We start from the raw sequence: 11,833 nt of genomic DNA, 5'->3' as shown, positions 1-11,833 counted from the left end.
CAGTCTTCCCTGTGACCGTGTTTCTGTAAAATGATACAGGCCTGGCTACCAAGGTTCGCCCTCACTGAGACCCTGGAGACCAAGTTAATAGAATCGGACAAGGGGTTATCTCCTCCGTAATTTGGAAGGCACAATACAGGAGACTCACGCTGGTGGGTCAGGCGCCCCGTGGCTGAACCTCCGATTATTCGTGGGGCCTACGGAGGCCGCAAGAGCCACCCCGCGCAAGGTTCCAAACGCGGCTCTTTTAGCAGCCAGCCTGACCCACCGAGCAGGCGCAGTCTTAGACCTTGTCACGCGTTTCCGCCCTGGCGCCGCGGCGGCTTTGGGCATGGCTCGGCTCCGCCCCGAGATGCGCGCGCATCTGCTGCACAATCGCCCCCGCCCCGTCCGTAAAGCGAGCGTCCTCAGCTCGGAGCAGGCGCTCCAGTAGCTTTTTGGCGGCTTTGCTGGGCACACTTGGGTCAGGCCGCAGGGAAAGTCAGGTAACAAGACAGCATAAAGGGCAGCTACAATTGAAAATCTACATTTAAAAACGAAGATTTTTCCGTTAGACCTTTATAAAAGTTCCTTTGGACTTTGCAACCTGATTGGCCAGAGAATGTTTGTAGCGGAACTCAAAAGCTGTGCTCAGCATAATTTTCATATTAACCACTAATGTTCCTCTAAAATTACTTTGACAGGGCTCAGTATTTCTAAACTTTTTGTTGTCTTACGGAGCTCTTCATGAGCTACCTCAATTTAAATTAAACCTCTGTAAAATTCATACTTTTACAAGTAAATTTAAAAGCCACACCATACTTTATACTAAAAGAATAAAGATTTTTATTAAGCATTGTAAGTTGCATTCAATAGCCTCTGGATACGCCACACCACAATCCATCAACAGTCAATCAGACCCAACAGCAGTTCATTCTTCACAATCCATGAGTTAGGGCGGAAGTCCCTTCAACTTACAGTAAGATCCTACTTAGCTCTCGCGGGCAGGGGTTGGGGAGTTACACCTCATTTCTGATCACTAATGTGATGAAGAGCATCGGAAGTATATGAAACGTAAGAAGTGATTCTGATTCAAAGTACATTGTTTGGAAACAGTAACAAAACATCAAAATGATAGAAGTATACCTGCTTCTACTAAATTCCTGATGGGAACTTCTCAAGAACAAGCAATTTGTTTCCTGCTACAGAAGGGGAGGGGTGTTTGTTTTTTAAGATCATAGGGGGTTCTTCTTTACAGAATTTCATATTTGGCTAATATGAATATGAAGGCATAAACAGCAACAGAGAACAATCCTGCAACAGCAGTGAGTACACCAGGGTAATGTTGATACTCCAAACGGCTAGGTCATTTTGGGGGGTTTAGAATAAATGCAACAGAGGTCAATAATCACAAAGTTTTGGGGTTAGAGCAAGATCAGTCAATGACTAAACAGAGTTAACATCCTCATAGGACTATTACTGATTATTAGCATTTCGTTTTGCAAATGGGCACGTACTGGTAAGAATGGAAGAAAAGACAATAACATGCATAATATTAACTACACACTTTAAAAATTATGAACCATGCAGAAGTTTAGCTCAAGTAGTAGCACTAATGGTCTACGTCCGATTCAAAACCACGTAGCTCACTGATCACAGGTGCATGGTATTAGTCACGAGGTTTCAGAACACATTGTGTTGACTTTGAAAGGTCATTTGCATCTTCTATGATTTCAACTTTATCTCCATTGAACTTGCTTGTAAAGTATGTATGATGTACTGTGTATTCAAAATCAGCACAACAGCAGTTTACTCTATAATTTTTTTTAGTTTCGATAGTTGCACTTTTTTAACACAAAAGAACCACATCAACAGTGATGAAATTTAAGTAAGAAAGAAAAACTGTGGTTGTGCCTTATTTCTTTCATAATCATAAATCAAAGCCTTAAAACAAAGCTTCATTGTGAAACAGTAATGCAAAATCAAATATAATGGCATACATATGGTGCCAAATGCTAAAAATTATATTTTAAGCTATATATACTTAAACACTGCCAAAATTTGTTTTCTTTATAGTTCAAGAAACACAACTGTAGGCTTTTGTCGTCGTAACCAGTTTAAACTTTGTGTGCTTCATTTTTAAGTGCGGGAGTCAAATGCTCTTCATTTTCTCTCTCTCGTTTTGTTTTATTGTAGCATTTTGACTACAACTGGTTAAAACTAAAAAAAGAATGTGTTGTTTAAATCTCTGATATCAAAGAGGGATCTGAATTTCCACAGTCCTCATTTTCTCTTACGGAAAGGACAAAATGTACATAACTGCAGGCTCTCTTTCTCTCCAGATATTCCTGAATCCTTACCCTTCCAGCATCCTTCACCCTCTATAAAAATAAGTTCACTCTTCTTTATTTAAGACAGCTGCCTCCAGAGCAGCCTCCCTGCGGCAGGCGCTGTCTGTACTTAGTGCATTTAAGTGAGGATTTGTATTGCACGTTTTAGAGTCATTGTTCAAGGCACTTTCAGAGTGGCTGGGGGCCCTGGTGTCAGCCGTGCTCCCATTAAGTTGGGGCACTGGCTTCTCCTCGGCCATCACTCCGTTTTCAGCCAGGGACCCTTCTGAGGACACAGCAGAGGACTTGGATTCCCCAGATTTCGATTTCAGTTCTTTGGCCACTTCTTCTGCTGAAGCAGCATAAGGAGGTCTGCCCTGTTGAGAAGGAGAGTGATAAGAGCCTCAGGCATGGAAGACGTGGGGCCTGGACAGGGGACAACATGGACGGACAGGGACACAGAATAGCTATAATGCCTCAGCCAAAGAATTCAAAAGAAAAAACTCAAGAGGCTAGGCTCTCTGCTTGCCTTCAGCTGGTGAAACTTCTGCCTAGGCTAATTTCTTCTGTGGCTCCTTCTCTCAACACCACTGCTCGAAGTGCTCATTTTGAAATGACAAAGTCCCACCTGGAGTGCTCTGTCTAACCCTTTACTTAGTGTCTAGTCACTACAGTTACAAGCGAGCACCTTTTAGTGAGTCTCCTCTGAAATAAAAGAGACTGTCCTCATACTCTCCAAAACACCCCCCCCCCCAATCTTTACAGGGTAAACCAAGTCACAGTCGGGCAACACCAACACAAAGCGGCAGCACAAGGGTTGTGGGCAGATCCTCCTCTGGATCCTCTGTTCCCCTAAGCAGGTTGACAACTAATTCCCTTAGGAAAAATGGACCTTGAGCCTGACACATCCATACACTTCCCAACAACAAGGCTCTCTGAGGTGGTGACGCCTCTACCCTGACCGGTGACAGACACTGTGGTCTGGCACTTTTCAGCTGTGAGTGCCCTTACCCCTGAAACCAATAAAATGGTCATCATGTTATGACAACCGACATCTATAAAAGTCCCTTAAGACAAAAGAGACTGCATGGGAAATGGGAGCTGAGGAAGGGTCCTGGAATGGGGAGGGTCTTCTGGGAGTGAGGTAAGCCTCTCAAGCTTGAGAACAAACTAAAAAGCCATGACAGACAATTCATCAAAACAACACAGAAGTGAAACAGCCATTATACACACAAGACAAGATGTGTTAAACATTAGGTCACCAGGGACACACATGTTTTCACTATCAAACTATTAGAATGGTTAACAGCAGGTTAAGAGGGACAGCAATGGTCACTCACCAATAAGAAGAAAATAAAATAGTGCTGCCATGAAGGAAGGCAGTTAAGACACTCAGCACTGAGCTAGATCTTTGCCAGAGACCACAGAGATGAGAATTTGGGAAACTACAAAAGCCTACACTCAGTGTTTGTTGTTTAATTCTGGTACTTGGAACCAAACCTAGGGCCTTGCCACTATATGCCTAACCCCAGCAAGATGTCAGGGAGGAATTTACACCATGTATTGCAAAGTTAAGGAAGATCAGTCTGAGGGGCTGGAGAGATGGCTGAGTGGTAAGAGAATTGGGTACTTTTCCAGAGGACCCAGGTTCAATTCCCAGCACTCACATGAGAGCTCACAGTTTATAGCTCTAGTTTAGGGGACATGCATGCAGGCAAAACATCAATCAATTCTCTCTATTCTTTTTTTCAGAGCTGGGGACCGAACCCAAGGCCTTGAGCTTGCTAGGCAAGTGCTCTACCACTGAGCTAAATCCCCAACCCAATCAATTCTCATAAACATTTAAAAGATCATTTTTAAAAAGTCTGAAAAGGTAATAAATACGTGTAATTCTACCTATTTAACCTGGAAAAGGCAAAACCTGGGAGACAGTAAAATACTCAGCAGCTGCCAGCGCTCAGAGAAGCAGGGTGGAGCAGAAAACCTTTAGGGTGGTGACACTTGGGGGTACAAGGACGGAAGTGCAGACCTGGTCTGCACAGGGCTGCCTGAACCTGGGGAGTGTGACCCCTAGAGTGGCAGCTGAAGCATGCTATGAGTGGGGAGACTCCGTGTGTCCTGGACGGGTACCAACTGTAACAAATGGGTCACTTTGACAGGAGACAGGGTAGATGGCCGAAGGCACAAAGGGAATGAAGTACTGTAAGGAAATCTACCTTTCTTAGTGCTGTGAGTCCAAAGCTGCCCAAAATTTAGTCTTTTAAAGAACAAAGCAACTGGGCATGGTGGTCTACACCTTTAATCCCAGCGCAGGGAGTGGCAATCTCTGTGAATTCGAGGCCAGCCTGGTCTGCAAAATGAATTCTAAGATACCCAAGGCTATGTAGAAAGATCCTGTCTTAAAAAACATAAACCAGGGGCTGGGGATTTAGCTCAGTGGTAGAGCGCTTACCTAGGAAGCGCAAGGCCCTGGGTTCGGTCCCCAGCTCCGAAAAAAAGAACCAAAAAAAAAAAAAAAAAAAAAAAAACATAAACCAAAAAAACAACTAGGGTTCATTGCCATTCTGAGTTCAGTCCCTGGATTGCACATAAAGGTCAAAGGAAGAGAACTGATGCCAAAGTTCAGCTTTTAGAGGTACGTGGCCAGTGGGGTCCATGGATGCACATGCATGGTCATCATATCACTCACATATAATGACAAACAGAAATAAACAGGGGAGTGTGACACAGTGGCACTGAGGCCTTAACGCCAATCCCAGTCTTCAGGAGAAGACAGAGACAGGGAGTCGACAGGAATCTGAGGCCTGCACAGCAAGCTCCATACAGGGCTGTGTACTGAAGCTGTCTCATAATACAAAAACACAACACAAAAACAAAAAACAGAGGGGTTGGGGATTTAGCTCAGTGGTAGAGCGCAAGGCCCTGGGTTCGGTCCCCAGCTCCGAAAAAAAGAACCAAAAAAAAAAAAAAAAAAAAAAAACAGAAAGAAAGAAAGAAAAGAACCCTAGAGGTAAACTGTAGCCTGAGTTGTAAATCAAAATAGGAGAGAGGAAGGTAGGCAGGGAAGAGTCAGAGTGGGCAGTTGGCAAGCAGCACCATGCTTCTGTAGACAAGCTCCTGAAGGGAAAGGTCTGGGCTCACTGAGTGTGGCAATCAGAGCAGCAGTGCCAGGGGCTTCTAGAAAAGGCACCAAGTGTTCATGGAAAAGCAAACCAATCTGGGCGCCTTGGACAAGCACACAGGTGAGTTCAATGGGAAGGAGATTAGGTAGCTCTTTGACAGCAAAGCTTTATGTATGAAGAAAGTTCAGTAAAGCAAGAGAACTGTGGAAAAAGCCTGCAAGCCAGTGTCCTGAGTAGGACACGGTCTTTACATTGAACAGTTTCCATCAGTCCTTCCTGAGGGGTCATTCTTCCAGAACCCACTGAGAAGGGGACTTCAGAGACCAGAACAAAGGTCGAGAGCCTGGAGGGTACATGGGTCAAGAAGGTATTTATAGCAGCAAGACAACTGGGGTACAATGGCAAAGTATAGTGGATCATGGCTCCCTGCCCAGATATGGATGAAATACAGCTAATGCTTAAAATGAAAATGAAGGTGGTGTGAAAATGTTCCTGCAGCTATTCTCGGCACAGGAGGCTAGTTACAGCACTGTGAGCAGGTACTGAACCTGTGTGTGAAATCTGTTTTAAAAAAAAAAAAAAAAGCACTGTCTAAATATGGGATGTGTTCATTTAACCAACCCTCCAGAAGCAAAATTCTCCAAGATGGACAAAGGTCAATTTAAATACCACAATAGAGCTCTTAGTCAAATGCCTATCCACTGGAATTCAACAAGTATTTCACTGGGGCAGTGAGTGTCAGTACACTGTCTCTCCACAAGGCATGTACAAGGTACAGGTGTCCATAAGAAGGCTACAAGCAGTTCACCCAAGGAAAAGGACATAGGATCTAAGAGATCAAAGAAAAGCACATGCACAACAGGTATACATGAAATATTCAGAGTGGGGCTGGAAAAGGGGCTCTGTGGTTCAGAGTACTAGGGGCCCTTCACGAAGATCAGGGTTGAGGTTGAATTCCCAGCGCCTGCATGGAGACTCAAAGCTTCTATAACTCTAGTCCCAAGAAAACCAACACCTCTCTGAGGCACCTGGTGCCCAGACACACATGCAGGCAAAATATCTATACACATAATTTTATGTGTATAAAGGCATCTCTGTGAGTCTGAGGTCAGCCTGGTCTATACAGCAAGTTCCAGGCCAGTCAGGGTTACATAGCAAGACCTTGACTCAAAAAAACAAAAACCAAAAAAACCAAACCAAACCAAACCAAACCAAACCAAACCCAACCAAACCCAACCCAACTATTTCCCACTAAAGCAGTGGCTGTCTTGGAAGACATGGCCAGGCCAGCCTGCCCTCACTTGGCTTAAACAAGAAGTCAAACACACAGGTGTCACCCAATGGAGTTCCTGAGCACAGGGAAATGATTTAAGTATCAAGTCAGAGGCCTGACAATTACCAAACAAACTCACTGCCCTATAGTCTGAACACATGCAAGGACACTCCTAGAAGAGAGACAGGACAGGAGTGACAGAGGAACACCATGGGGACATTACCTGAATTGCTCCCTGGCTTTTATAGCCTCTGCCGTAGTACCTTCCACCTCTTCCAAACGTTCTAATCACAGGAGTGGAAATAACACCCCTTGGACGCCTGGGTCAATACAGGAAAAGAAGAGCAAACAGATTTAAGTCTATCAAAGATGATGTTTAAACTACTCTCAAGTCATGTGACACATCAAGTGCTAAGTATGGACACCCAAGGCATTTGACTTCAAAACTAACACTTGGAACATTTTTAAAAGACAGTTCATTAACTGAATAACGCATGGTTAATTATTTAACAATGATGAATCAAACAATTATATAGTGATATATAAGAGAATTCTATGCAACACTAACAATGATGTGAAAGAGAAACTTAGCAGTGGCGTGAGAAGAGCCCCTGCCCAGGAGGAGGAACAGTCAAAGGCTGCTTTCTGCACTTACACCAAGCACAGCACCCAGCCCGGCCCAGAGCTTACCCTCTTGCTGGTCCTCCCACAGACACCACCTGCAGAGGGAAGGGCCCTCGGCCCCCACGGCCCCGCCTGCTCCCAGCCCAGTGGCCGACCACCGTGCCAGCTATTTCTAGCTTCCCTCCCTGAGAAGGAATAGGCTGGACTCCTGTACAAAAAAACAAACAAAACCATGAGAAGACAAGATCTTTACAAACACATTGGGACCAGCAAAAGGAAAAACAAGCAAAGCAACTCCTACTGCTGGTTCCTATTTAGTAAGAAGCCATTTACCCTGCCTTGTGAAGACCTATTACAGAAGACTCTCTGCGCACTCCATGCAATTCATTATTATGATTATCACTGGTGTTGTTTTGAAAGCAGGTCTTTCCGATGTAGACCTGGCTTTCCTGGAGCTCTGTAGGCCGGCTAGGCCAGCAGCACAGAGCTCACAGAGATAATCCTGCCTCTGCTTCCCATGTGCTGGGATTAAAGACAGGCCTGGCCCTACCCCGTGAAACGTTAATCTGTAGTTAAGTACCTATAAGAGAGAAGTATGCTAGTAAACATCTGTGATCAAAACACTTGGGAAACCGGGGCAGGAGGATTGTGGATTTGAGGCCAGACTGGACTAGAGGGAGACTGTGTAAATTTAGAGTGAGGCTTGAGTAATGGTTCGTCCATTCATTAATGGTGCTCACCATCAATGCTGACAGAACCTGTGTTCTATCACCAAGTCCCACATGTTTGTAGGAGAGAACCAACTCCTGCAAGCTGTCCTCTGACCTCCACAACTATCCTGCAGCTGTTCATGTGCAAAATAAAGGTTTAAAAACCAAACCAAACCAAAACAGAAGGATCTGCCAGTGTGTTAGGGTCCAACTGCTACAGTGAACTCCTGTTTAGAATTCAAACATGTGCAGCTAGCTGGTGGCCTTCTACACCACCAGATGGACTGGGCAACCTCAGTATGCTTTTCTCTAGGTAAACACGTCCATATCTGTGTCATTAGCGAAACATCAGAGAGACTAATCAATGAGTCTACGTACTCCTTCCTCTCTCACTCTCACAGTAGAAATGGGACCCAGGGTCATGCACAGGCTAGGCAAGTGCTTTTCCACTGGACTATATGCACACATCATGAATTCTGAAAACAAGGTCTCAGTGTGCAATCCAGGCCAGCTGTGAACTCTTGACCTCTTGCTTCTGTGTGCTGGGGAGTTACAGGTAGACTACACACAGCTCCATGGTTACCACATTGCTAAACTGGAGCTTCCTGAAGCACAAAGTTAAATATACTGCATTCACCAACCTCTAATTACCGACCGGCTGACTGCTCTTGTTCTCTGACCTACGAAATTACTTCATCTGTTACGTCATAGGAAAACGGTTAAAATAAAATGAGCTTGAACATCTTATTCCTGAGATTACCACAAGCTCCCTATAATCCTGGTGTTAAGACATGTGCCTCTAACCAACCCTACTCAGCTGTTGACACACTCGAAACAGGTATGACTACAAAGTCACCCAGAGTGTGTCAGCCTCACCCTCTTTGGAGAGGCCTGTGTTTCTAAGACAAGGTCTTAGCTGGTCAGGAGCTAGCTATGGAGACCGGGCTGTGCTAAAACCTGCCTCTGCCTTCAGAGTGCTAGGATTAAGGGAGTGTGCCACCACACTTGGCCAGAAAAGATGTTTTAATAAGTTTATTTTATGCTAATATTATTTTGTAGATAATTAAAATCAATAAATAATTGGTGTTTTGGGACACAATTTCACCATGTAGCACTGGCTGACCTGAAACTTGCTATGTTTACTGGCTACCCTTTAACTTGAAGTAATTCTCCTGTATCCTTTTTTGTTTTTTAAACTTTTCCCCTTTTTATTAAAAATAGGTTTCCCCCTCACATAATATATCCTGATTATAGTTTTCCCACCCTTTGCTTCTGCCAGTTCCTCCCCTCCCTTGCTGTATCATTAGAAAACCAACAGGCTTCTAAGGATAATAAGAAAATATAATAAGGTAAAACGAAAACTAGCACGTTGGAATTGGACAAAACAGACAGAAGGAGAGGAGCCAAAGAAAAGGCACACAGAGACCATTCATTCACACACTCAGGAAGCCCACAAAAACAATAATCCGGAAGCATAGTATTTACTCAAGACCCAGACCTGTGCAGACCCTGTGCATGCTGCCTCAGCCTCTGAGTTCACATGAGCTTTGATCATGTTGATTTAGAGTGCCTTGTTTTCTTGGCGTCCTCCATCCCCTCTGGCTTTTACACTCTTTTGCCTCCTCTTCTGCAGGGTTCTCTGAGCCCTGAGGGGAGGGATTTGATGGAGAAATCCCATTTAGGGCCTGCCCCTGCCTTCTAAGGACTGAGATAAAGGTGTTCACTACCACACCCTAGTAAGAATGAGAATTCACATTGACTTCCTGTCTTGAACACCCTGCATCCACTGTACTTCTGGTCCCTAGCCGATGTGCTCTAGGTGTGCACTGCACTGCACAGGTGTGCACTGGACAGCTCAGGGGCAAGTGAAGCTCCTGTGCTTCCTGCTCCTTGCCTTTCCCACCCACAGGACAGGCAGCATCAGAGTCTGACTCCACAGGGAGCCGAAACATGCCATGGTGGAGTTACAGGAACAGCCAGCCACAAGGTAGAGAAGCCCTTGGAAGGGTGAGAACAGGAGATGGGGCTCCTGGGGCTGCAGACAGCTGATCCTCAGCTGCGTCTTTCCATACACCATGGCTCTTCAGGCCACTGTGGTGCCAGGTGACTGAGATGACAAATGCCACCATCCGGAAAAGAATGCCTATCCTGAAAGGAACTCAGAACGCATCAGCCCAAGCCTGTGAAATGCCTTGATGGCTTCAAATGACAGTGGAATTGTAATAAACTATTTCCAAAACTCTTCCTTCCGCTTTACAAGATAAATACAGGTGAAGAGAGATGTAAGGAATATTTACAGTAAACTACCTTACACTAGAATTTCCTTTAAAAACAAACTATCAGAGGCTTTTCTGTGATAGAAATTCTGCACCTGCTTACAGGTTCTACACGAGCACCTTTACCAAGACAGCTTCATGACATACACCACTATGCAAAGTTGGCAGCCCAGCCTAGGGGGAGGTGTTGGCCACATCACACTGTTGCAAAGACAAGTTGTCTTCTAGGGGGACTCTCAGTGGCCTAGACTGGAAGGAGAAGACAGGACAGCTATGATCAGGCCACGGCACAGACCTAAGGGCAGTAAGGGACCCAAGAGAAAAGTCACTGCGTTAGAGGAGGCTTGAAAGAACGGCCATGGAGGGAAGGGGCTAGAAGCTGGAGCAGAAGAAATGCTGTCAGCAGAAGTTTGGAAGAGTATGGGTGTGGGTGTGGTAATAATTACCGCCCTGGGACTTGCTAGTCCTGTTGCTGTCACTGCCTGAGAAGGCTCCACAGTGTCCCGATGCTGCTGTCACCCGGAAGGCACGGTAAGGGCCTGTTGCTACAGTTTCCCCATAATGGCCTCCAAAGCCACAGACTCCTGTATCCAGAGAGGAGAAAAACAGGAAAAGCATAAGAGGTGAGTCTCAGAGGGACCTCTCATGCACGCAGAACATCTCCATCTTTGTCAGCTTCTAGGAAGAAGTCTCCCAGACCCTCTTGCTATCTCAATATCCGCCCATCATTCCCAGAGGCCAGCACTACAGACCAGCCTCCCTCAGCAGTCATTTAACAGGGCACTGGCTGTGGCCTCCTGAGCACGCTGGAGATGTGGTACGAGAAGAGAGCTCTCTGAGGCAGAGGGATTTACTTTCCCACACGTATGAAAAGTAACTGGGACTAAGGTGACTGTTCTTTCTCACCGTCTCCTTCAGGATCTTAGTCTTTCATCCCTACTTGGGAGGAATCACTGCCATCACACCGCTTCCTAAAACCTACTATTGCACATCTCCACATAGCAAGCCATGGTGCTACTAGGACCACAAGCTCGGCCTCACTTGAAAGATTTCTAAAATATGACTCACCTGCAAAGCCCCTGCCCCTGCCCTGTGAGGGTGGGACCGGCCCAAAGTGCCGAGGATATACAGAAGCTGGGTAGAAGGGCAGAGCAGGAGGCGGTGGGAAGGGGAGTGGGTGGTTTTGCCGGGAGAAGTTGAGCCCCTCCAGGATACTCTGGCGCATCTTTTCAACCTTGGCAGCCTGCTCAGCCTGGTCAAGGGACAGACAGGTAAAAACATCACCCATGTGTTTTAACAAGTTTAAATAGCCACTAACAAAATGGAACCACTGCTGTGCAAAGTCTCCATCTGCACGGTCTCCTAGTTATTTTAATATTTACTTTATGTTTAGTTGTGTATCTGCATGTATACATATGTACAAAGTGGCTGTGAAGTGGGCAGCGCCAAGCCTACCTCAGCCCCCTGAGCTGGTGGTTGTGAGTTGCCTTTTGTGGGTTCTGGGAACTGAACTCAGGTC

At 45.5% G+C, this 11,833-nt stretch overlaps 1 protein-coding gene across 2 annotated transcripts in view; it reads right to left on the bottom strand.

Annotated features, from left to right (window-relative positions):
- Nucleotides 1-798: 798 nt before the first annotated feature.
- Nucleotides 799-11,833, bottom strand: part of Fam120a (family with sequence similarity 120 member A) — a 91,187-nt gene continuing 80,152 nt past the window's right edge. Inside the window, exons 14-18 of one of the 2 annotated variants that reach the window (NM_001191816.3) lie at nt 11,383-11,566; nt 10,761-10,898; nt 7,395-7,536; nt 6,928-7,024; nt 799-2,686 (exon numbers count right to left, since the gene is read on the bottom strand). In NM_001191816.3, the coding sequence (NP_001178745.3) occupies nt 2,375-2,686; nt 6,928-7,024; nt 7,395-7,536; nt 10,761-10,898; nt 11,383-11,566 (873 nt within the window). In that variant the 3' untranslated portion in view covers nt 799-2,374. The remainder of the gene's footprint in view (nt 2,687-6,927; nt 7,025-7,394; nt 7,537-10,760; nt 10,899-11,382; nt 11,567-11,833) is intronic. The other variant, XM_063276150.1, reaches the window with a different exon arrangement.

The sequence above is a fragment of the Rattus norvegicus genome, chromosome 17 (genome assembly GCF_036323735.1).
Source record: "Rattus norvegicus strain BN/NHsdMcwi chromosome 17, GRCr8, whole genome shotgun sequence".
Classification (NCBI taxonomy): Eukaryota; Metazoa; Chordata; class Mammalia; order Rodentia; family Muridae; genus Rattus; species Rattus norvegicus.
Note: the sequence above shows the minus strand (reverse complement) of the source record. Positions and strands in the feature narration are given on the sequence as shown.